Genomic DNA, 24,447 nt, shown 5'->3' with positions numbered 1-24,447 from the left:
AATAAACCAAAAGGACTACCATTCAGCAAAATGGAGAAGGAGGAAGAGGAAATGCAGACTCTGATCCAGGAGAGCCAAATGGGGCTGAACCCCAGTTTTTTCATAATAGACAAGAGAAAAGTCCGTTTCCATTCTATCAAAAGCCTTCTCCATGTCCATCTTGAGAAACATGTAACTACCTTTGCCTCTCTTGGATTTGAAAGTATGAAGAAGCTCATGGGCCAGAATCGTGTTGTCTTCAATATTCCTCTTAGGAACAAAAGCTGACTGAAGAGGAGATATGATCTTGGGAAGAAAGAATTTCAATCTGTTAGCCAGGATTTTAGAAATGATCTTGTAGACAATGTTGCAAAGGCTTATAGGTCTGAATTGGTGAGCAGTGTGAGAGCCACTAAGTTTAGGAACCAAAGCTAGAAAAGTATGATTCTGATCCCTCATCAAAAAATTGTTCTTAAAGAAATTCCAAATGCAATTCAGAACATCCACTTTGACATGACACCAGTATTTCTTGTAGAATAGAGCAGTAAAACCATCTGGTCCAGGGGCTTTGGTAGAGCCAAGACTTGCTAAAGCTTCGAAAACTTCTTCCTCAGAAGGAATGGAGCATAAGGTAACATTCTCCTCCTCAGTGATAATAGGAGAGAATAAGTCCAGCATTTCAGCCTCAATGGGAGAGTTTGAAGAAGTGAACAGATTGGAGAAGTGAGCTGTGAAATGTCCACCAATTTCAGCTCTAGAGGAAACCCAATTTCCTGGACCCAACTTGAGAAAGTTCACTGCATTAGATCTTCTTCTGATGAGAGTGGAAGTGTGGAAATACTTGGTGTTAAGGTCCTTACAAGTCAACCAACTTTCTCTGGATTTTGAGCGCCATAGGATCTCTTCCTTGCTTAGGAGATTCTCCAATTCCAACTTCAAACTTATTTCCTTATCAAAAGAGGAGGGAGAGGGAGGGGATTGTTGGATTGTGTCTAAGAGAAGAAGAGTGGCCTTAATCTTCTTATGAATATTACCAAAATGTTGAGAGTTCCATTTTAGCAAGGCAGATTTGGTGTTTTTGAGTTTCTTAGGAAGGCAAGTGGCAGGGATTCCAGGAACAAATTTCTGCCAAGCAGCTTCTATAATTTGACCACAAGAACTGTCTTTGGTCCAAAATTCCTCAAACCTAAAAGGCCTAGGCAAGAAGCAGGAAGAGTAGTTAGTATTAAGAGAAATGGGGTTATGGTCAGAGTTTAGAGCAGGGAGATGTAGTAGGAAGTATTCAGGGTGAAGATGAACCCAATTTGGAGAAGCCAAACCTCTATCCAACCTTTCTTTAATAGTATCCAAGCCTTGTCTATTATTGCACCAAGTAAAAGGATTTCCAGCAAATCCTAAATCAATCATTCCAAAACGTTCAATGAAGCTTCTAAAAGGGCAGTGGGAAGAGCTTGCCACAGGTCTCCCACCAAGCTTCTCAGATTGATCCAAAATTGAGTTTAAGTCTCCTATACAAAGCCAAGAGGCTTCAAAAAGATCACCAACAGAGGCAAAAGATTCCCAAAAAGCCAATCTGTCCTTTCTATCAGGAGGACCATACACACAAGAGAGAATCCAAGGAGAATTAGGAGGATCAGAAAAGCACCAAGCTGAAATGTTGTTCTTGTTTGAAACAAAACATTCAAGGTCCACTCCAGGACGCCAAGAGAGAACCAAACCACCACTAGAACCAGAGGGAGCAACTTGAGTCATGTGAAAAAAACCAAGCCTGTTCAAAGTAGCAGAGATTTGGGGAGGAGGAGATTTAGTTTCAGAGAGGAAAAGAACATCAGGAGATTGATCCCGGATCAACATCCTCAAACTTCGAACTGCAGCAGGCCGAGAGAGGCCCCTGCAGTTCCAGGATATAATTTTCATTGGTGCTGGGGAGGCTTAACAAAGCCCCCCTTTTTCACAGAGTCAACTTCAGCAGCCACAACTACTGAAACAAGTTTGTTTTTCCTTTTTCTAGCAGCTCTAAAAATAGATCGAGCTGGGAGCTTTTCAGAAGAACCTGGGGTGAAAACAGGGGATTGAGAATGGGGTTGGTTAGGATGTTCAACATTAGTAGTGGAAGCACCAGGACTTTTTTTTGAGGGAAAGGCTACATCTGACAGTCTAGTTCTTTTCTTATTGATCTGATGAGTGGGAGAAGAAGGAGGGCTTGATGGGGGAGAGTGAGGGGGAGAATGAGAATTCTCTAGAGATGGTAAGGTGGGTTTTTTGGGGGGACGAATATTGTAGGGAGATTTCCTTTTGTATTGGGTTGAAGTGTGGCTGGATTTGGTGGGAACAGAAGAGGAAGAAGGGATATTGATAGAAGCCGTTGTGTTTAAATTGTCAGGAGAAATGGGCTTGTGTTGAGAAGTTTTAGCTGGGTCTGGTGAGTGGATTGTGTTTAAATATTCAGAAGAAATGGGCTTGAGTTGGGCAGTTTGAGCTGGGTCATGTGAGAGGATATTGGTGGGCCTATATTGGGAGATATCCATCAAGTTAGAGTCCAAAGAGTGGTTGGAGACTAACTTGTTAGTTGAGTGATGAGAAAGTTTAGAAGAAAATAGTTGAGTAGGTTTCTGAGACAAGGATAAGGCATTTAATGTTTTCTCAAGAGGGTTGTCCAATCTTGTGGCAGTAGGAGGGATTAGACTAGGGATATTTTGAGAGGGAGTGTCTTGTGTAAGGGAAGTAACAGATCTAGGGGTATGTGATATGAGAGAGGGTTGTTGAGGTGTCAGGCGGATATCTAGCTGGTTTGCATGGGGTTGAGTGCTTGGCATGCATGGCTGAGTGGGATCAATTCTGAGGGGGGAAGACGAAGTATGGTGTTTTTCTTCATGATGAGTCGTATTTAAAGAAGGCAGGTTAGAAAAAATGTTAACTTTGAGAGAGATTTGGTACCTGGAAGGAACTCTGGCAGCTTGAGGGGATAGGCATGAGAAATGTTTATGGCCAATCTTTCCACATTCGGTGCAATAGACATCCAATCTTTCGTATTTCAGACTGATCCAGGTGGAAGTTCCATCATTCCTGGTGAAGAGAAACCCTGGATTTAGAGGCTTACTTATATCCACATCAACAAGAAGCCTTAGATAGCTGCGAAAAGGGGTATCAACTCCACTAGCATCTTCAACTTTCACAAGGTGACCCAGTCCTTTCCCAATAGCAATGGCATTTTTGATAGACAAGTTGTGTAGAGGGAGACCATGAACTTGGATCCAGAAAGGAACTTCTTTTAAGGAGAGTTCACCTAGAGTAGCTGTGGGGGACCAAGTTTGTAAAGCTAACAAGAACCCATTAACATTCCAGACTTGATTGCGAATTCTGGAAATGTGGTCCTTCTCAGAAAATTTGAACAGATATGTGTTTGGGCCAAGGACAGCAAACGAGAAAGGAATGGCAAAGAACCAGGCTTTGGTCAGGGCTGCATTAACAGATTGATTGTTTTGAGTTTTTTGGGAAATGACTTGTCCTACCAAAGGTAGAAGTTCATCATTAACAAGTTCAGAGGGGAGAGTTTCTAGCTGAGAGGAAGGGTCCTCCCATGTTAGAGCAGCTGTTTGTGTTATAAGGGAGTCTATGTTTTGAGATGAGAAATCCATAACAAAGGAAAGGAGTAGAGATTAGAGAAGGAAAAGGAAAGAAGTAGAGAGGAAAGAACTCAGGTTCTAGAGGAGCTCAGGGAGAGAGCGAGTTTTTTTGCCTTCTGTATCTTCAATCAAGTTGTTATCAAAATTTTCATTATCAAAAGCACGAATGCTTGACAATCTGACATGGTGTGTCCGTGAGTTGGATGTCTCAACACATAAAATTCTCTTTTTCAATAGGATCATAAGTAAATTTAAGACAAAAATTGTAGCATTGGTTTTTGTTTGATTTTCATTTAATTCTTAGATTTTCAATTTCAACATTCGCAATCTTGCGTTTTGCCCAAATTTTACATAAGTCACTATGTCACATTACCATCAAATTAAGTAAACACTTTTTTATGAGACACTTTACCTCATAAACTATTTACCAATTTACACTTTTAACCTCAATATTTTAAAAGTGACACTTTATCCTCCCAAAATATTTAACATTGACACTTGACCCCATAAAGTACACTTTATCCCCCATAAATATTTTGAGTTTACACTTTACCCCCCGAAATAACTAAGTTTTGGGGAGATAAAGTGTATTTCATGGAAGTTGATACTTTAGGGGGTAAAGTGTCACTTTTTTAACATTGGATTTAAAAGTGCAAATAAGTGGATAGTTAGGAGAGTAAAGTTATTTTTCCCCCTTTTTTTATGTATCACATTTGATATGCCATGCACAGTATCAAACCCACGTCAACATATTTGCCACATAAAAATACAAAATCACCCCGCGTAAAACAGCAAAAGACCTACCCCTACCCATGCCCTCTATAAAATTGTTATCATTTAGGTAGGTGTATTATATATATATAAGTTTACTTCCGATTTTTTTTAAAAAAAAAAATTGAATAAGGAAAATAGTTATAAGAGATAATCATTCTCATTCCTGATCTAAAATGAAGAGAGAATGGGTAATCATAAAATCGAAAGAGAGGTGGGCTCTCCAACAATACACCCAAAACAAACTAAAACAGTACTGAAAAAATTACAAAGAATAAGAAATTAGTCAAACAAGTAACTTAGTCCTCTCAAATGACCTCACAAAGCAATTGCAACAATTAGGAGGACCACCAGACATAAAAGCACTTAACAATGCCACATCGACATATTTGCCACATAAGTAAAGTGCCACATCATCCAAGCGGTAAAAATACAATTGACCCACCCCTACCCATGGCCTTTATAAAATGAGAATATAAGAGAAATATGGAAGAATATGAGATAAATATGGACAAATTATTACCACCAATCATTTCTTCTATAAAATTATCTCTACAAAATTGCTTCCTTACAACTGTGTTTTATTCTTTTGGAAAAAATATAATTTAGCCCTCCAAATTACCAGTCATTTTCATTTTAGCACTCTAATGTTCTAAAAGTGATAAAATAGCCCTCTAAACTATCAACTAGTTGCAATTTGGCCACTCCGTTAGTCATTACTGTCAAATATGATGAAAAATTCAATACTACGTCGTTTTGGCAAGTTTAAGTGACTAAAACACCCTTTTGGGAAAAAAAAAATCAATTTAAAAAATGTCCACCAAAACAACATCGTTTCGAGGAAAAAAAAAAGGGTGTTTTAGGGGTGGCTCGTCGGCCACCCCCATGGCCTATGGGGTGGCCGCTCATCCACCCCGCAATCCCCGTGATCTTCAATCCAACAATAGACAAAATCCAGAGGGTCAAAATTCAGTTACCCGGATTACCGCAAGAATTGCTGAGGAAAATGGAAGAGAAGAATGTAGACTTTGCGGCTCATCCCTTGGAAATCAACCAGTGGCCTGCAACACTCGATTTGTTGGGGAATTTCGCTTTTCCATTGATATTGCTTAGAACATCATCTACAAACACTCTAGGAGGCCCCAACTTGCCGTCTGGGCTCGGAAGGTGTAAAAAAATTATCAATCCACTCTATAAGCTAGTTTCTTTTCAAAATAGTCGAGTTTTACTTGATCCAAATTTGACAATTTATGCCCATATAACAACATCTGTACAACACGAACAAAGTAAAATTTCAAATGGAACCCAACACGGGAGTGACATTCAACGATGTTGCTGGCGTTGATGAAGCAAAGCAAGATTTTCAAGAGATTGTCGAGTTCTTAAAAACCCTAGAAAAGTGTGCTGCAGCCGGAGCGAGAATTCCCAAAGGAGTTCCTTTGGCTCAAAAAGTGATAATGTTCAAAAGGGCATTTTAGTAACTTAACTTTAAAAAACGATGTCATTTTGCATTTTTCATCCAATTTGACGGTGTTAACAAACGGAGTGGCCAAATTGCAACTTTTTTGTAGTTTGGAATGCTACTTTATCACTTTTTAACATTAGGGGGCTAAAATGAAAATAACTGATAGTTTGGGGAGCTAAATTATATTGTTCCCTATTCTTTTTTATGAGTAATAAACAATTGTCTTCTTAATAGTACAACTAACTAAATAAGAAAAAAATGTTACGATAGACGATCATTCCTATTCAAGTTCCAAAAGGAATAGAGAATGAGTGATCCTAAAACTGAAAGAGGGGTGGGCTCTCCAACAATAGATCCAAAACAAACTAAAATATTGCAGCAATAATTACAAAGAGTAGAAAATTTGTCAAATAAGTGACCTGGCCCTCTTAAAGAGCCGCACAAAGCAATTGCGACAACTAGGATGACCACCGGACATAAAAGCATTTGACATAATCTCAATCACGAGCAATTGCAACAAGTTGTTTTCCAACATTGCGGCCGCTATAAAGTCCGACCAGAGCTACCAGGCTGCTCTCAAGACCTTCAGCTATGTCCTCTACATAAACTATCTTCCCTTCTCTAATGTAAGGTAGCACTACAGCCAAGAACTTGGGATAGATATTATAGTAATCGAAGACAACGAATCCTTCCATGCGAATCCTCTTACACAAGCAACACCAAATTCTGAACACCTTCAGGCTGATCAAGATTGTATTGTGAGATCATTCATACAGCAATTCTACCATGGTGTAACAGGTATATTAGATAAGTAAGCAACCGAAATGTGGTTAGCAGGAGCAATTCTGTTATAATACAAAGAAGTTAGTTGAAGTGTTAGTTATGGGAGGATGTATAAATAGCCTCATTTGGGATGTAATCAGTAGCTTTGTAAACAATTGTTCATTGATGAACTTGGAGGAGTCGTCCTCAAATACTAAGAAGTTTTAGGTATCCTTGAAATACTTAGTTCAATAGTCAATTCGTTCTATCAATTTCTCTTCTTTTCCATTTTTGCCTTTATTAACAACTGATATAAGAACAGAACTGTCACACATGGGCTCTCATTAATCAACGCATCAAGCGTTTTCCATTATTAAAATAACCTTAATAATGCTAATTATCCCTTAATGACAAGAGTAAAGGCAATGCAATTGTCCTTACATCAGTTGCAAAGGTAAATGCACAAAGACACCAATGCATTGATCATTGCCACAAGACAAATTCTCTTTATTTCCATCCAGAGCATACACTCATTCTGTATTGCCTACACGTTTTGCACTCCAAAAGGTCATTTGGCCCATAGGCTCCCAACCCTAAAATACATGTTATGCAAACAACCACAGGAAGATACTGCACACACTACTACTAGACAAACTCCCAACAACAGCACATACAGGTATATAAGACAGGCCTAAATTATTCGTGAGCAACTAAAACGACTTGTTTTCCGACATTGCGACCACTGAAAAGCCCAACCAGGGCAGCTGGGGCACTCTCAAGGCCTTCAGCTATGTCTTCCACATACACTATCTTCCCTTCTCTGATGTAAGGCAGCACGGTGTCTAAGAACTTGGTATAGAGATGAACGTAATCACGAACTAAAAATCCTATCATGTGGATTCGCTTGTATATGAGACACATCAAATTTTTCACGCCTTCAGGCTGATCAAGATTGTACTGTGAGATCATTCCACAAACAGCAATGCGGCCATGGACCCTCATATTTAGAAGCACTGCATCAAGTGTTTTACCCCCAACATTCTCAAAGTAAATGTCGATGCCTTCTGGGAAGTACCTGATGATGAATAGAACCCAATAAGGTGTGTTTCAAATATCAAAATACTAATGCCTTAAAGATCAAAACTATATTCCTACAGGCTCTACTGGATGGGGCAACAATTTAGGATATTGAGAATTTTAATATCCAGCCCATCAAACGTTTTCTTGGGGAAAATACACTTTAATTCCTAAATTGTAACTTATTTTGCACTTACACTTCTAAACTTTAAAAAGTAACATTATGACCTCCCATACAACAACCGCTTGTCAAATTAAATACTTTTGCATTTTTTTTTTCTTCAAAATATCCTTAAATTTATTAAAAAAATAACCATTTGAAAAAAATAAAATTATGAAGAAAAATTAAAAAACACCAAAAAGGGGTGACCCTTTTTTACATTAGCCCCGTTAATTTATTTATTTATTTTTTCGAATGGTTACTTTTATATATTTTTTAATTTTATTTATTAATAACTTGAAGGGTATTTTGAGAAGAAAAATGCAAAAATATCTAATTTGACATGCAATGGTAGTATATGGGGCTTTGATGTCACATTTTAAAGTTTGGAGACATAATTGTAAAATAGGTGATAGTTCGGGGTAAATACATTTTCCCTTTTTTTTTTTTTTTTTTTTTTTTTTTGGCCCTTTTCTGTTTTGTGAAAGGTAAACAACTCATGCTGTCATACAAAGTTCAATTTCTGCTCCACACTCCACCCCTTAATTATTGAGGACGAGATTCATATCTTTCCTTTCTTTATTAAATAGTCATATCCACCTACTAAAACCAAATATACATGCACCATAAAGAAACCTATGCCCAACGAGCAAATTAATCTGTGTCAAACAGGTTAAAATAAGTCATTTATATCCTTAAGAATCAAAAAAAAAAAAAAAAAATTGATTCCATCATTATGAATGGGACTATTAAAAATTAAGGACAAGCAAATATTAAGGACAAGCAGGTTAAAAAATAATTCATTTAAGAATCAAAAAAATTTGATTCCATCATTATGAATAGGACTATTAAAGATTAAAGTAATTGTATCATAAGTCCCTGAGTCAAACCTCAAAAATTTAAAACTCTCTAGATTGTTTTTTTTTTTTTCGACAATTTACTCTATAGGTCAATGAAAATACCAATAAAATCTCTGCCGTCAAATTTTTTTAACTTCCATTAATGCCACATCAGGATAATAATTTTTTATTAATTTAATTTAAAAATAAAAAATAAAAATTGAAGGGGTGGCCTGAACATTTGGCTTGGTTTCTCAAAAGAGAAAAATCGCACAGTTTAATCAGCTCAATTTATAATTTTATTCTTTGATTTGGAGAGTCCAAGGTACAGTATGAAATCCAGGGGTTTCAAGCCGTGGTCCTTGAATTGTTCTAGGAATCACAAGCTGGTTTTCCAAGGCCAGAGCTTCTGCAACTTCAGGCCTCCCAAGGTTCACGCTCTCAAAGCTAGCTGCAGCTGCACCGCTCTCACTGAGACCGTCAAATCCGCAGACACCTTCAAGCAGACTTTCCCTCTAAAGCAAACTGAAACGGTTGGATTTTTTTCTCGAAATTCTTATTTTGCTTTGCATGAGAGTGTGGTTTCTGTTTGGTTCTCGAGAAAATGTTGGAAATAAAAAGGACGTGTTTGGTTTCTGAGAATTACAATGGCTTGGATTGTCCTAAAAAGAGAATTAAACTTAAATTGACAATGAAGAATGGACCAGAACATTGGCTTGGATTCTCCTAAAAAGAGAATTACAAAAAGTTGGGGAAAACATTCCTGGGTTTGGTACAGGGTAGTGCCCTGCTCCACCGGCGCTGGTATTGTAATGGAACCTCAGCTTACTGCCAACTCCAGCGCCATCTTCGTTGTAATTCGAAGGCCTTGGTGTTGGTCCTCGTGAAGCTGAGAGGCCATAAACATCAGATGCACCAAAGTTCGAATTCCTCCCACCAGCCATCATTGAATAAAAATCTGTGTGATTGAAACTAGACCCTCTTGGAGTAGGATTTCTTGAAGATTGCAAGGAATATATCTATGCATTGGTTAGATTGGAGGGTCTAGGAGTGGTTGATGACAAACCTTGAGACCTTCTCGAGAAGATACTTGATCTTGAAGCATTTGATTTTCTCAGTCACAAGTAGCTTCCCATCTTCTTTGATTTCAGCTTCGGTTTCCAATGGCTGCCTTCCATCGAGTGACATGATGTCAGAAGGTTTGGGGTGGCTTCCGGCCATCCCTTCAAAAAAAAATTTATTTTTTTTATTTTTTTATTATTTTTATATTTAATTTTTAAATTAAATTAATAAAAAAATTATTATGCGTGGCATTAACGGAAGTTAAAAAAATTTGACAATAGGAATTTTATTGGCTTTTCCATTGATCCAGGGAGTAAATATTCGAGAAAAAAAAAAAAAAAAACCTAGGGAATTTTAGATTTTGGAGAATTGACTCAGGGATTTATGATACAATTACCCAAAAAATTAAGGACCAACTACCAATATAGCATTATAAGAGCAAAGTCATATGTGTCAAACAAGTTAAAAAAATAAGTCATTTAAGAATTAAAATTTTTGATTCCATCATTATGAATAGGACTAATAAAGATTATAAGGACCAACAAATTTTGATTCCACCATTATAAATAGGACTATTAAAGATTAAGGACCAACTAGCAATATAAGACCATGGACAAGAAAAGGGTGCTAGAGGGTAGACCTTAGGTGTTTGAAGGGAATCTGTTTCTTGTGGAAGATTTTGATGGTCGCACTTCGCCTTCAGAAATCAACTTTGGCAAGGCCTCATTCTAGGTAAGGATGATGAACTTGCCCTTGGCTTGCATGGGAAGAGACGTAGGGCTCAAACTTGGAGGCTCCTTTGGAAAGGTAGAGGAAATTGACACAGATTTGGATGGGAACGGATAGGGGGAATTTTTACAGGTCAAGACTATGATTGATCTGTATAAACCTCTCCCACGGGATCATATGCTGAAATATGAGGGGACGTCAACTTTGATTGGTTTCAAATATGAACGACTGCCGAAGTTGTGCTTCCACTACTGCGTGATTTGCCATGGACCAGAGGGCTGTCTGAAGAGGAATGCTTTGCGCAACCAAAAGGACACTACCCAATTTGGGCTGTGGCTAAGGGCCAACTCTCCAATGAGACGAGGAGACCGACTACATGAAAGGAATGAAGGGCACTCCGACAAATATGCACAGACTGGACAAGAGGCTAGTCGAAACATGACAATCCATCTAGACGGCGAGGATATGGTCGGAAAAGGAGTGCTACAGGTTCCGGTGAAGAGGAGATCTTCGGAGTGCCAAATCAGGAAAGTCAGCATCCATATTCTAAGATATGTGAGAACGTTTCTTCCGGCGTGTATAAAGGGGTTCATGAAGGGACTTTCCAAGCTGAACACCAGACAGAACAGGAAGGAGTGTGAGATTTATGAAGGAGCATTTTGAATTTAAATCAGCCAACAAGAAGGCGACATGGAAAAAAACTATGGAAGGAAAAATTCAGCTAGGAGTTCAAAAAGATGTGCTGGCAGAATCCTCTTCAAAATATAATACTCATGCGACACCTATGGGAACATGGCAAGTGGAGAATAGTGGGGCAAGAGATAGCTCAGCCCAACAGGCCGGGGGGTTTGGAGGAATTTTTACAAGTTCAGGGGGCCCATATAAAGGTCTGGTTTTAACAGATGTAGAAAACACTTTCAAGGGATCGCAGACAGGGAATACGCCAATTAAGGTGAATGGTGCAGGGGGTCAAGGAGACAAGGCGCTATCCTGAAAAAGAAAGAATAGGGATGATGCTTATGACTCACTGACTACTCCTGATAGCAGTCGCAAAAAGAGTGGGGCTGGCTATGCAAAAATAAAAAGAGCTACTAAAAAGGCATGTTTCACTGAGCATTACAAATGAATTTGTTGACAGTTCGAGGATGGCGGAGGCTGGTGACAGCCCCACCGACTGCAATGATGATACTTAGTTGGAACTGCTGAGGGCTTGGGAACCCTCGAACAGTTCAAGATCTTCGCCGGATGATGAAAACAAAGAGACCCAATTTGGTTTTCCTTATGGAAACCAAATTACATAAAAATAAAATGGAGAATGGTCGGATTAAAATCAGTTTTGATAACATGTTTGTGGTGGAGTGTGTAGGAAAAAGTGGAGGATAAGCATTATTTTGGAAGGAAGGATGCGAGGTGGAGGTTCAAAACTATAGCAATAAACATATCAATGCTATTGTACATAACCCAAACCTGTCGCTAGATTGGAAGTTCACCAGATTCTATGGCCACTTGGATGCAACCAAACGACATGAAGCTTGGAATCTTCTAAAACTATCGGCTCGGCTAGCCCCTGCACCGTGGGTATGTCTTGGAGATTTCAATGAAGCATTGACAACATCAGAAAAATTGGGTGGTAATATGCGACAACAAAACCTCATGGAAGCATTCCAACAAACTCTAGAGGTGTGCGAGTTGACGGATTTGGGATTTTTTGGGCCTAAATTTACTTGGAGTAATTGTCAAGAAGGTAATGCACTTATAAAGGAGAAACTCGATCGAGGGGTTGCAAACCTTGCTTGGAGGAATTTTTTTCCCAATGCTGAAATTGAGGTGTGTGCAACTGTTTGCTCCGATCATGCTCCTTTGGTATTAAGTTTGATGGGGCCTATTGTAAAAGGTAGACAAAAGCCACGGTTTTACTATGAAGCCGGATGGGCTTTGGATGACGGCTGCCAGGAAGCTATCCGAAGGTCTTGGATGTATGAGAAACCGAATATTGCAGGTTGGGAACGGCTGAATTCAAAGCTGGGCGCTTGTGTAAAGGCGGTGGCCCAATGGCGGAGAAAAAATAAAGGCAGCTTACAAGAAAATATATCCAAACGCCAGAAGAGGCTTCTATGGCTCCAAAACAGGGAGGATAAATCGACTGAAGAGAAAATTAAAAAAATTCAGAATGAGTTACATGTGTTGATGGACAAGGAGGAGCTGTGGTGGAGACAAAGGGCGAAGGAAGAATGGCTCAAGTTTGGTGATCGTAATACAAAGAATTACCACACTTGTGCAAATTCAAAATGGAGACATAATCACATGGGGAGGATCATGGATGAAAGAGGGCTGATTTGGGAGAATGCAGAGAGTGTTGGCGAAGCCTTTGTGGGCCACTTCACCAATTTATTTACCAAGGGACCGGTCGGAGATTATAACCCATGTATTCAACCTATTGAAGGCCGTGTAACCACAGCAATGAATCTGGAGCTACTGAGGGTGTTCACGGCTGACGAGATCCGAGTAACTTTGTTCCAAATGGCGCCTCTTAAAACACCAGGGCCGGATGGACCGAATGCATGTTTCTTCCAAAAAAATTGGTCCACTATGGGGGAGGAGGTATGTTGTGTCCTACTTAATGTTCTTAATTCTGGTGTGATGCTCCAATATATGAATTTAACTCATGTAACTCTTATCCCCAAAATAAAACACCCCACAAGTGTTATGGAATTTCGACCGATTAGTTTATGTAATGTTTTGTATAAACTCATTTCCAAGGTGTTAGCTAACCGGTTGAAAAAAATTTTGCCCCTCATAATTGCTCCTACGCAGAGTGCTTTTATTCCTGGCCGTCTCATTACGGATAATATACTTGCGGCTTATGAAACCTTACATACGATGCATACGAGGATGTGGGGAAAAAAAGGTTTCATGGCCGTCAAGCTTGACATGAGTAAGGCCTATGATAGGGTGGAATGGGGTTTCTTAGAAGCTGTAATTAGGTGTATGGGATTTGATGAGCAGTAGATTTCCTTGATTATGATGTGTATTAAATTGGTGCAGTACTTGATTTTGGTGAATGGGAATCCTTGCGGATTAATTACCCCTTCTAGGAGCATCCGGCAAGGAGACCCTATATCCCCTTATCTTTTCCTTTTATGTGCAGAGGCGTTAAGTGCAATGGTCACCCAAGCTAATAGGGAAGGGTTGTTGACAGGGATCCCTACTTCGAAAAGAGGTCCTGAAATAAGCCACCTTTTTTTCGCAAATGACAAGCTGCTTTTTTGCAGGTCCAATATGGCTCAATGGACTCATTTGACCTATATCCTGCACCATTACGAATTGGCGTCGGGGCAAAAAACGAAAGAGCATGAAAGCGTTTACAGGATTGAAAGCTCAAGTTTCTGTCACAGGCTGGGAAAGAAATTATGTTGAAGGCTGTGATTTAGGCGATTCCTACTTACTGCATGAGTGTATTCAGGCTTCCAAAGGCTTTGTGCACGGAAATAAACTCTTTGATGATGAGTTTTTCTTTTGGGGTCACCAAGAGAAGGAGAAACGAATTCACTGGATGAGTTGGAGTAAAATGGGGGTTTCAAAGACTCATGGCGGAAAGGGTTTTTGGGATTTAGTTTGCTTCAACAATGCTCTCTTGGCAAAACAGATTTGGCGCCTATGGAAGACCCCGGGTAGCCTAGTTGCAAGGATAATGAAAGCAAAGTACTACCCGGATTGTTCGGTTCTTGATGCTTCTCTAGGAAAAAGACCTTTTGCATGGAGCAGCATTCAAGGGTCCAATGATTTAATTAAAGAAGGTTTGATTTGGAGAGTGGGAAATGGAAAGAAAATCCGTATCTGGAAGGATAGGTGGCTACCTTCGCCTACTACCTATATGGTACGTTCACCTCCATCTATACTAGACCACAATGAGACAATTATTCAGCTTATCGATGAGGATACTAAGTGGTGGAAGTATGCGATGTTGGAACAGATGTTCACTAGGGATGAGATATTCTCTATACAATCTGTGCCCATAAGTAGTACGGACCAAGAGGATGCTCTTATTTGGAGGGGAACGACAAACGGATTTTTTTCGTTGAGAAGGGCTTATCATATGCAAAAAGACCGTGAAGCGGCCATTCAAGCGGAGTGCTCCTCTCAATCTAAGGAAAGTAGCATTTGGAGTTCTATTTGGCACCTAAAGCTACCAAACACGGAAAAAATGTTTTTTTGGGGAGCTTGTCATGAGATTCTCCCCACCAAGGTGAACTTATGTTCTTGGAAAGTGACCACAAACTCTAGTTGCCCAATCTGCGAAATAGATGATGAAACAGTCTACCACATTCTATTGCAATGCCCTTCGGCAAGGGATGTGTGGGGCGCAGGGTGTGTAAAATTCCAGAAGAGTAGTTTCACTGGACCATCTTCCTCCAAGTGGCTGAAGGAATGTTGGGTAAATGTGATAATGTGGAATTCTCTCAGTTTGTGAGTATAGCCCGGCGTATCTGGCTTAGGCGCAATGAGGTAGTCTATGGTGGATCTTTCTTGCATCCTAGCACTATTGTTCGTCAGGCAACCCAGGCGACAGATAATTTCCAAAACTTGTGGGATGGGTCTTCGTTGCATGAATTCCCCAGTGACCTTTGGCACCTATCTCGTGGAGGGCTCCTCCTCGTGGATGGTATAAGGCAAATTGGGATGCAGGTGTCAATCGGAAGAAGGGACGTGTGGGGCTAGGAGCAGTAATTCGTGATCATCAAGGAGTTATGTGTGCGTCAAAAATGCCTGACTTTCTATGGACTTGTGGACCCAACAGCAGCGGAAGCAATGGCTGCTGCCATGACTGTTCAGCTTTGCAGTGAAATGGGATTCTTGCAGGTTCAAATGGAAGGTGATTCCAAGATGGTCGTGGATGCTGTGAATTCCAGGGCGTCTTAAGAGACTCGTACGGGACATCTAATCGAAGGTATACGGGTTGCTCTAAGATCTCTATCAGCTTGGGAGCTGGGACACTTACATAGAGAAGGAAACAAGGTTGCTCATGTTTTGGCAAACCTGGTTGTGCATGAAGATATGAATAAGGTGTGGGTTTATGAACCACCGGATTGTATAAGTGAGATTTTGAAAGCAGAGCTTTCGGCACTGCATATTTCGATAAGAATACAATGCACTAGCAATTTCTTTTAAAAAAAGCAAAGTCATGTTTGTCAAACAGGTTAAAAAATAAGTCATTTAAGATTCAAAAATTTTGATTCCACCATTATGAATAGAAATAATAAAGATTAAGGGCCAACAAATTTTGATTCCATCATTATAAATAGGACCATTAAAGATTGAGGACCAACTACCAATCTAACATTATAATATCAATTGAAGGAATCAATTAAATGACGTACCTGAAAATCTACAATCTTTTTTTGCTTCCCTTGCTTATGGACAAAGTTTTCCTCCAAACTGGATTGGAGAAATTTCCTTCAACCTAATCTATAAAAAGAACATGTATCCATTTTTTTAATAACATGTGAGATGCACGATTTTTTAATAAAATGTGAGATGCACATGTTTTTTTAATAGCAGGGATAAAGTTAGAATAAATTTTATTAAAAAAAATGTGCATCTCACATGTTATTAAAAAAATGACATATGTCACTTTTATAGACTAGGTTGAAGGAAATTCTTTCAACCCAGTTTGGAGGAAAACTTTGTTCATCTATAAAAGTGACATGTGTCCATTTTTTTAATAATATATGAGATGCACATGAGTTTTTAATAAAATTTATTTCAACTTTGTCTCTATTATTAAAAAAACATGTGCATCTCACATTTTATTAAAAAATCGTGCATCTCACATGTTATTAAAAAAATGGATACATGTTCTTTTTATAGATTAGGTTGAAGGAAATTTCTCCAATCTAGTTTGGAGGAAAACTTTGTCCCTATATCTAAGCCTTACTCCATACTCCCAGTATAAACCAACCTATAAGCTACTAGCAGGCCTAAGACTTTCAATAAGCCATTTATTTTTGCAGTCATTTATGATAATAAATGTGGAGTCAAGTAATTGCCCCATCCAGTTTGTTCAAATGTTGCATCAAGCTCAGGCCAAACTTAATCTACAAAGGAATCTGTAAATGCATCAAGCTTTAGATCAAAATTTTAAGCTCCTTTAATGCAAATGACATACTGACCTTTTCAAGGCTGCATCCAAGTCATGCTCTTCCTTATAGTTGAAAGCATTGTCAAAACCAAACTTATTCTTCAATAGATCAACCTAATTTATAACAGAAGAAGAATGAGTTTTTTTCATGTGATTGGTCCATTCATCATGCCAGGTCCACTCCACAATCACAGAAGAAGACAAAGAGAAACGGGGCAGGGGGAAGGAAAAAGATTACATCCTATCTGAACTTTTCTGGAATTGTTTTAAAGAAAATTGATCAATGCCGATTCAACAGGTCCTTATGATTCATCTTTCCTGCTTTACAGAGAGAATCTGGGATACATGGCTGCCATAATTTGGGTCCACGAAAGCAAAACCATACAGCAGGTGACAAATATGGGAATTAGGGTCTGCTATAGTTCCATGAAATCTACGTTAAAAACGATTGTGGAACAAATCATGATAGAAGCCACAGAGAAATAGATATGTAAATTGAAATATACCTTTTCTTTACTCCCAGCACTTCCTACAACATAACAACCCAACATTTTGGCGAATTGTCCTACAAGCTGACCAACTGCGCCAGATGCCGCAGAAATGAAGACATATTCTCCTTTCTTAGGAGAACAAACTTCATAGAAACCAGCATAAGCAGTCAAACCAGGCATACCTATTTGAAAAGAAAAAAGTATATATATATTGGCACAGATTAACAGAGGGAATTCAACATGATGCTCACACGAGCACAAAATCTTAAACCAATGAAACTACTCCTGGAGACATGCAGCTCAAAAGGGAATGTAGCATAATCATCTTCTTCTAAATCTCAAATCAATCAAAACTTCATAGAATGAGCAAACAACGTACCAAGAAGTCCAGTATAGTAGGAAAGGGGTACATCAGTGTGCTGGATCTTATGCAGGCTTTCGGTTGCCGTGATTAGGCTGTACTCTTTCCATTCAGAAGGCCCCCAAACTAAGTCACCTGCCTTAAAGTCTGGGTGCCCAGAATCCAAAACTTTAGCCACTGCATTCCCAGGTAATGGCTGCGAGTTTCCAGCAGGAGAAGATCACAATTGCAAGCTCAAAATGCACATAAATCAATTTTAAAAGAGCAAGCACGCGGCATATAAAATGTTCTCCCAGTAACCTTTCCAATCTTACAAAATATTAGTTCAATTTTCAGTTTAGCCCTGTTCAAGCATTTGTTTTCATTCCAGGCTGAAGAAATATATAATATATGAAGGGAGAGATGAGGAATATTCAGCGGTTTATTGAGGAGGCTTTCGGTGATGAATCTCTTTCTTCTAAGGTGGATAAGGGGAAAACTAAAGTAGAGAGAAGTGAGGAATTTGATTAGGAAGTTTTAAAATTTCCCTTATTTGCTTATTAGAAACTAGAGTTAGGATTGCCAAGGTTGGGAAAATTAAAGATGTTGTACTGCCGGTTTGGGATATTATTACAAATTATGAATATAACCAGCTAGGTTGTATTTGGGTTTGCTGGAATAAGGATGATTTGGAGGTTAAAGTGTTGAGTAAAAGTGAGCAAGAGGCGAGTTGTCGGATTAAAACTGTGAAGGAGGACTTGCAATGGGTTCAGTCATTTGTTTATGGAGTTAATAAGGCGGTGGAGAGAAGAGCTATGGGGGAAACTTCAACATGTTAAGTTGCTGGCTGTAAATAGTCCTTGGCTTTTGGATGGTGATTTTAATGTAGTATTAAATGAAAAGGAAAAATGAGGGAAAGATAGATTGTCTACGTATGAGCATGAGTTCAAGTCTTGTTTGAATGAGATTGAAGTGAAAGATCTTAGTTTTTGTAGGAGTCTTTTCACATGGACAAACCAGCAAGCTGGTTAGGCTTTTGTTGCCAAAAAGCTTGATAGAATTGTGGCCAATGATAAGTGGATGGGGTTGTATGGGTAGACTATGGTTTAATTTGTTGAGGGGGGTGTTTCTGATCATTGCTATGCTAGCGTGTCTATAGGTAAGATAAAGAGCTTTCGCCCTAAGGCTTTTAAATTTTTTAGCTTCTGGGCGGATCATCATTGCTTTTAGGAGTGGGTTAGGGAGGGATGGAGTTTGGGGGAGGATGGTTATCCTATTTACAGGTTGTACACTAGGCTGAAGGCAGTTAAGAGGATTTTGAAGAGGCAGAATCTGGATACATTTGGCAATCTTAAGCTCAAAGTTTTCCAAGCACGTATGAGACTTCAAAAAACTCAGCAAGAGGTAATATCTTCTGGTGGGGATGCTGATTGTCTCCTTAAAGAAAAGGAGAATCTTCATGAATGTGGCTATCAGTAGAGCTGAGGATACTGGAAGCTCCTCAATCTTTTATTTTTTTTATTTTTTATGGGTAATCAGGCAACTTTACTTAAAAGTGTGAGGCGTGCCTAAGTATACCAGAAGTATATACAAGGACACCAAAAAAACAAAAGCAAAATAGACAAAGAGAGCCCAAAAACCCAACAAAAACTCACAAAACAAACCCAAATCCCCGCCACAAAAGACCTACACCCTCTTGCCTTTGCCACGACTAAATTCCTCATAATTGATAGAACTCTCCAAGTTCTTCAATTCACTCATTCCTTTCGACTTAAAGTTCCTCAATCCTGTACTTGGAGTTGGAGGAAGCTATTGAAGTTGTGGCTTGAAGCTCAGAAGTTTCTGAAATTTGAAGTTGGGAATGGTCAGACTATCCATTTGTGGGCTGGTTGGTGGCATCTGGAGGGTACTATGTATGATAGATTTCGTTATCAAGTGATTTATGATGCAAATAGCAATATTAATGCTAAGTTGTCTAGTGTTCTTCAGGATGGTAATTGGTTTTGGGGCTCAGTAAGATCTGAAGACCTTGTGGTGATGCAAAGTCAGCTCCTCTCTATGGTGGATTTGGGTGAGAGTGATACCCCAGTTTGGGTTGTTTCTAAAACAGGTAAATTTCTAGTTACAATACTTGGGATGCCTTGAGAGAAAAAAGAGAGGACTGTAGAGGGGTTGCAACTTATTTGGTTCCCTCTAACGATCCCAAAACATGCTTTTATCCTTTGGTTAGCTATGAAGAAAGCTTTAACAACGGGTGTTAGATTGTTGAAGTGGGGCTTTCAAGGAGATGTTAAGTGTGTTTTTTGTAGGCGCATTGTTGAAGTTAGAGATCATTTGTTTTTTGGTTGTAGTTATACTGGAAGAATATGGACGGACATTATGTCTTTGTCTACTGTTGAGGACCCCCCCCCCCCAATTTTGCTGGGAGGATGTTGTTGAAGAAGGGTTGTTGCAGTGGGAAAAAAGAGCATTTAAAGCTTACACTTGTAGACTTGAACTTGGCTCTATGGTCTATCATATATGGCGAAATTGAAATGATCCGAAGTATGACATTCGTCCACTGTCTGAAGATCAGCTTTTTTTTTGAGATGCAGAAAATTAAATGGGAGGTTAGAGTTTGTCTAATGGGCAAAGGTAAATTTAGGAAGACTAAAGGTAATGTTGGCATTTGCTTTAGATAGGGTATTGACCCTAATAGACTGGTATAGTTTGATTTGTTTTGATGTAAAGAGTTTCTTTGAGTTTAGATTTTGAAGCTTGTTTCAAAATCTGGTTTCTGCTTGTTTAATGCAGAAGTGTAAAGGGGTAAAGTGGTTGATTTATAAAACTTGACCTAATTCATCCAAAAAAAAAGAAAAGAAAAGAAAAAAGTGAGAGAGAACTCAAGCAGAGAGACAAATAGAGAAGAGCAGAATTAGCGCTACTTTATATGAAACTGTATTACATTGTAATATATTAATAGAGAAGAATTAGGTTGTGATATACAAGATAAGGTGACCAAGTAAGATAGGGAATCAATGATAATATTTTAAAATATTCTAACAGTCATTCACTCCTCCCCAAGAAGCAAAAGAACAAATAAAAAGAATGTTGATTGAGATTACATAAGTTATTCCAAAAACCCCTCAACTACCCACCAAGGAATTTTTTTTTTTTTTTTTTTTTTTTTTGTGAAAACCCATTTTCAATTCAATCTTCTAATTTCAATTTCCATGTCCAAAAATTTAAACTTTGTGAAAAAACGCTTAATAGGGAAATATCATAGTTTATGCGGAATTAATAAATATTTAAATATACGCAAACAATCACCAAAATATGAACAATCACACACAAGGATTTTGGTAACGAAGAGGAAACCTATTAGAAAACGATCTAAAAGTAAAACCTCTCCGAGGCAACCAAACCCTGGAAATCACTATCAAAATATGATCCAGAGATTACAGACACTAAGAACACTTACAAACCGATGCAAGACCTTGACTCTGTAAGACCGAGAAGCCTCCAACTCGCCTCCTCGCTCACAATCTTCTTCAACGTGATTCTCCTTTACTGGACCCTTCCGATAGACTTCTCAATGACGCTTAATCAAAACTAACACAAATTCTCTACGAGGTATATTAAGGCTCACAACAATTGATCACTCAAGCACAGCCTCTCACGAACTCCAGGGTTCTAAAATTCGTACCTCTCTTCTATAAAATTGTATTTATATCACATACAAAACCCTAGACATGGGGCCACTTAAAAACACGTTTTGGGCATAAAACGTACGGGGTGTCCAGACAGGGTAAGTGCATGACCGAACAGCAACCTTCGAAGAAGCATTTCGGCACTTACGGGAAATGCTGTCCGGACAGGGTCAGGTTCTGTTCAAACAGGGCTTGCAATTGGGTGAAAACTGCATTCTGTAAATGCTATCCGGACAGGGAGAGAGCCTGTCTGGACAGGGCCTGCAATGGGTATTTATCTCGGATTTCCTTGTCTTGTGAATGATCACCGAATTCGCCAAACAAGAACTAATACTTTGTTCTGTCATAAATCATCAAAAACAATTTGAGTGTCAATTCCCAAAAGTCCCTACCCTCAACCAAGAAAAAAACAGAGGATAAAGGAAAGCGATGGAAAGAACAAAAAATATCAAAGTGTCATCTTGCTATGTTATAATCACTATGGATCTCCAAATTTTAAAAAACCCCACTTGAAACAAGTGATCAACGAGTTACGAGTATCAATTTAAGAACCCCATTTCCCCCATACAATTTTCACGGGAACCAAACAGCAATACTGACAGAGCCAGGGGTGTAAGAAGTGAATCCGCTAACATTGACTCGTGACATCCGAATTCGCATGACGGGGTCGCAGGACAGGTAGAGCTTTTTCACCAGAACAGCATTGGAACCTTCGGGGACCTTCAATTTCATGGTACTAGTGGTGACGTACATGTCCGATTCCTTTGGAAAACCATTGACATAGTCCCTGAATATCACCTGCTTGTTGCTCACTACTTCCTCTCCATTAACGCTCGCCATAGCTAAGCTAACACTCCTTCACTGTTTCTGCCTGTGTTTCGAATCTTTCAATGGGAAGGTGTGGGACAAGAGGTGGGATTGTGTAGCACACGGATCCCAGTGCTTTTGTTCCTGCTTACGTGAACTTTGCGTCACATTATATGTCACTGATGATGTAATAGTTGGGCTGTGAGGGGGAAGTCAGCACTCAGCACTCAGCACTCAGCAGTGACGATCCACTTCGAAATTCTTGTTACTGTTTGTGAAATTCTTGGTTTTTGAACGAATGCCTAACATGGTGTGTCTATGAGGTGAATGTCTCCACTCATAAAATTCTCCTTTACAAGAGAATCACTGTTAATTCCTATTAGCTTTAAGTTTTTACTATCAATGGTATAAAAGTCAGAAGTTATAAGTTCCGATCCGAATTCCATCAATTCATCACATTTAAATCAAATATTCTATGTATTGAGCATCCCCTATTAAAAGGAATTTGAGCCAGTAAATGATTAAATTTCATAAGGCAAAAATCTATATCTCTCAGGTTGTGTGATCTTAATTAACTAATGCTTACAACTTACAAAGAATTTGACTATACTGTTCATTTTCATTTAATAGCATATAAAGGAAGGTTTTTACAAACCACTCAATAGTTACCCACCATTATCAAAAATAAAAGCAAGACAGCTCAGGTAAGAGACAGAGACAGAGACAGAGAGTAGTGCTTACAGAGGCAGGTGTGAAGGAAGAAAAAGCGTTTGGACCCTCAATTCTTTTCATCCGGATACGCATGTAGGGATCACATGACAAGTAAAGGTTCTTCACCAGTATCCCATTGGACCCCTCCGGAAGCTTCAGCTTCACCGTTGTAGTGCTCACCTCCATGTCCGTCTCTTTCGGAAAACCAGACACGTAGTCCCTGAATATCACCTGCTTGTTCTTCACAGCTTCCTCACCTGATCCGCCACCAACTCCACTCCCCATTGTTACTCTCTCTCACACCTTTCTTGCGGGTTCGGTCTGTGTGCTGTGGATATGTCAGTTCTGCATTTATATGCTGTCCTGTGTGTGGGCTGAGTATATGACACGTGTGCCACGATATATAAAATACAACGGTCTGTTTGCAAAGGCCTTTAGCCCCTTTGCCTAGACTCTCACTCACGCCTATTAATAATTTGACAGTTACACAACACCCTATTATATGGCGTGAATGTAATGTTTTACCTACGTTACCGAAAAAAAATAATAAATAAAAAATTATGGTTCAAACTTTACTATTCATAAAATAGTTACGATTGAATAGTATTACTATTCACAAGTCGCCTTTCGTATGTGAATAGTAATAGGGGAGATTACACCTCATGAAGCGGAGGTCACTAGATCGAATCCCAACTCCCCCCTTATATAAACATGTCAAAAAAAAAAAAAAAAAAGTAATAGGTGAACAATATTTGTTTTATTTTATTAAAAAAATAATTTGAATTTTTTGTTATATATATATATATATATATATTAATTTTTTTAAAGAATAGCAATATTTGAACAATGCAAAGTGTAACCTTTCAAAAAGGTGACACGCACCGTTTACATGTCGCCTTCTAAAAGGCAATGTGCGTATAGTGTCAACGTCACCTTCTAAAAGGTGAGGTGTACTATTTACACATCGCCTTCCAAAATGTGACATTTGGGCTTAAATGTCACATTGTAGTGACATTTTTACTATTCAAATGTCTTCAATTTTAACTCCAATCACTATATGTAAAGGCATTTTGAAAATGTCGCTATGTAAACGTCACTACATCAATACTAACGTTTTTTGGGCTAAAAACGTCACATTCCACATATCACTATTTTGGCATTTTTTTGTAGTGCTAAACGTTACATTCCAGATTCAATGTTCTCAATCCCCAAGTTGGTGGTAGCGGGGCCAATTGAGATGCAGTCATCCCTGGTTCAATGAAGTTTAGGATCGTGACACCTGAAGATAACTGCAGGTGAATGTCATTGATGTTTAGGCTGTTGACATTGTCAGCACTTAGCAGTGACGATCTACTTGAAAATTCTTGTTACTATTTGTGAAATTCTTGGTTTTTGGCCTCGAAAACAAAATTCTATGAGTTGAATGCCTCAACACATAAAATTCTCTTTTTTAATAGGATCATAAGTAAATTTAAGAGAAAAATCATATATTGCTCATTGGTTTTGTTCGAATTTGATTTAATTCTTAGATTTTCAATTTCAACATTCGAACTCCTTATTTTGCCCAAATTTTAAATAAGTCACTATATCACATTACCGTCCCTAAGAGGAAACTCAATCGGCTGGGACCACACTTAATGAAGTAGAGGTCACTAGTTCGAATCTTCCTCCCCCTCTTGTGCGGACATGTTAAAAAAAAAAAGTAAATATTTTTTTTATATATCACATTTGATATGCCATGCAGAGTATCAACCCCGCATCAACATATTTGCCACATAAGTAAAGTGCCATATGATCAAA

The 24,447-nt window shown here is 38.8% G+C and overlaps 2 protein-coding genes across 2 annotated transcripts; both read right to left on the bottom strand.

Moving 5' to 3' along the window:
* Positions 1-1,892: 1,892 nt before the first annotated feature.
* LOC132178230 (uncharacterized) lies at positions 1,893-3,617 on the bottom strand. Its single transcript, XM_059590679.1, has 2 exons — positions 2,917-3,617; positions 1,893-2,487 (listed from the first exon to the last, which is right to left on the bottom strand). Exons 1-2 carry the CDS (start codon positions 3,615-3,617, stop codon positions 1,893-1,895), a joined length of 1,296 nt encoding a protein of 431 aa, XP_059446662.1.
* Positions 3,618-6,942: 3,325 nt separating this feature from the next.
* LOC132177177 (2-alkenal reductase (NADP(+)-dependent)-like) lies at positions 6,943-22,994 on the bottom strand. The gene is made up of 5 exons (XM_059589421.1): positions 22,678-22,994; positions 17,480-17,657; positions 17,116-17,282; positions 16,641-16,723; positions 6,943-7,678 (listed from the first exon to the last, which is right to left on the bottom strand). Exons 1-5 carry the CDS (start codon positions 22,930-22,932, stop codon positions 7,300-7,302), a joined length of 1,062 nt encoding a protein of 353 aa, XP_059445404.1. The 5' UTR covers positions 22,933-22,994; the 3' UTR covers positions 6,943-7,299.
* Positions 22,995-24,447: the final 1,453 nt, after the last annotated feature.

The sequence above is a fragment of the Corylus avellana genome, chromosome ca4 (genome assembly GCF_901000735.1).
Source record: "Corylus avellana chromosome ca4, CavTom2PMs-1.0".
NCBI classification, from domain to species: Eukaryota; Viridiplantae; Streptophyta; class Magnoliopsida; order Fagales; family Betulaceae; genus Corylus; species Corylus avellana.
The sequence above is the reverse complement of the archived record's forward strand: the minus strand, read 5'-3'. Positions and strand labels throughout refer to the sequence as shown.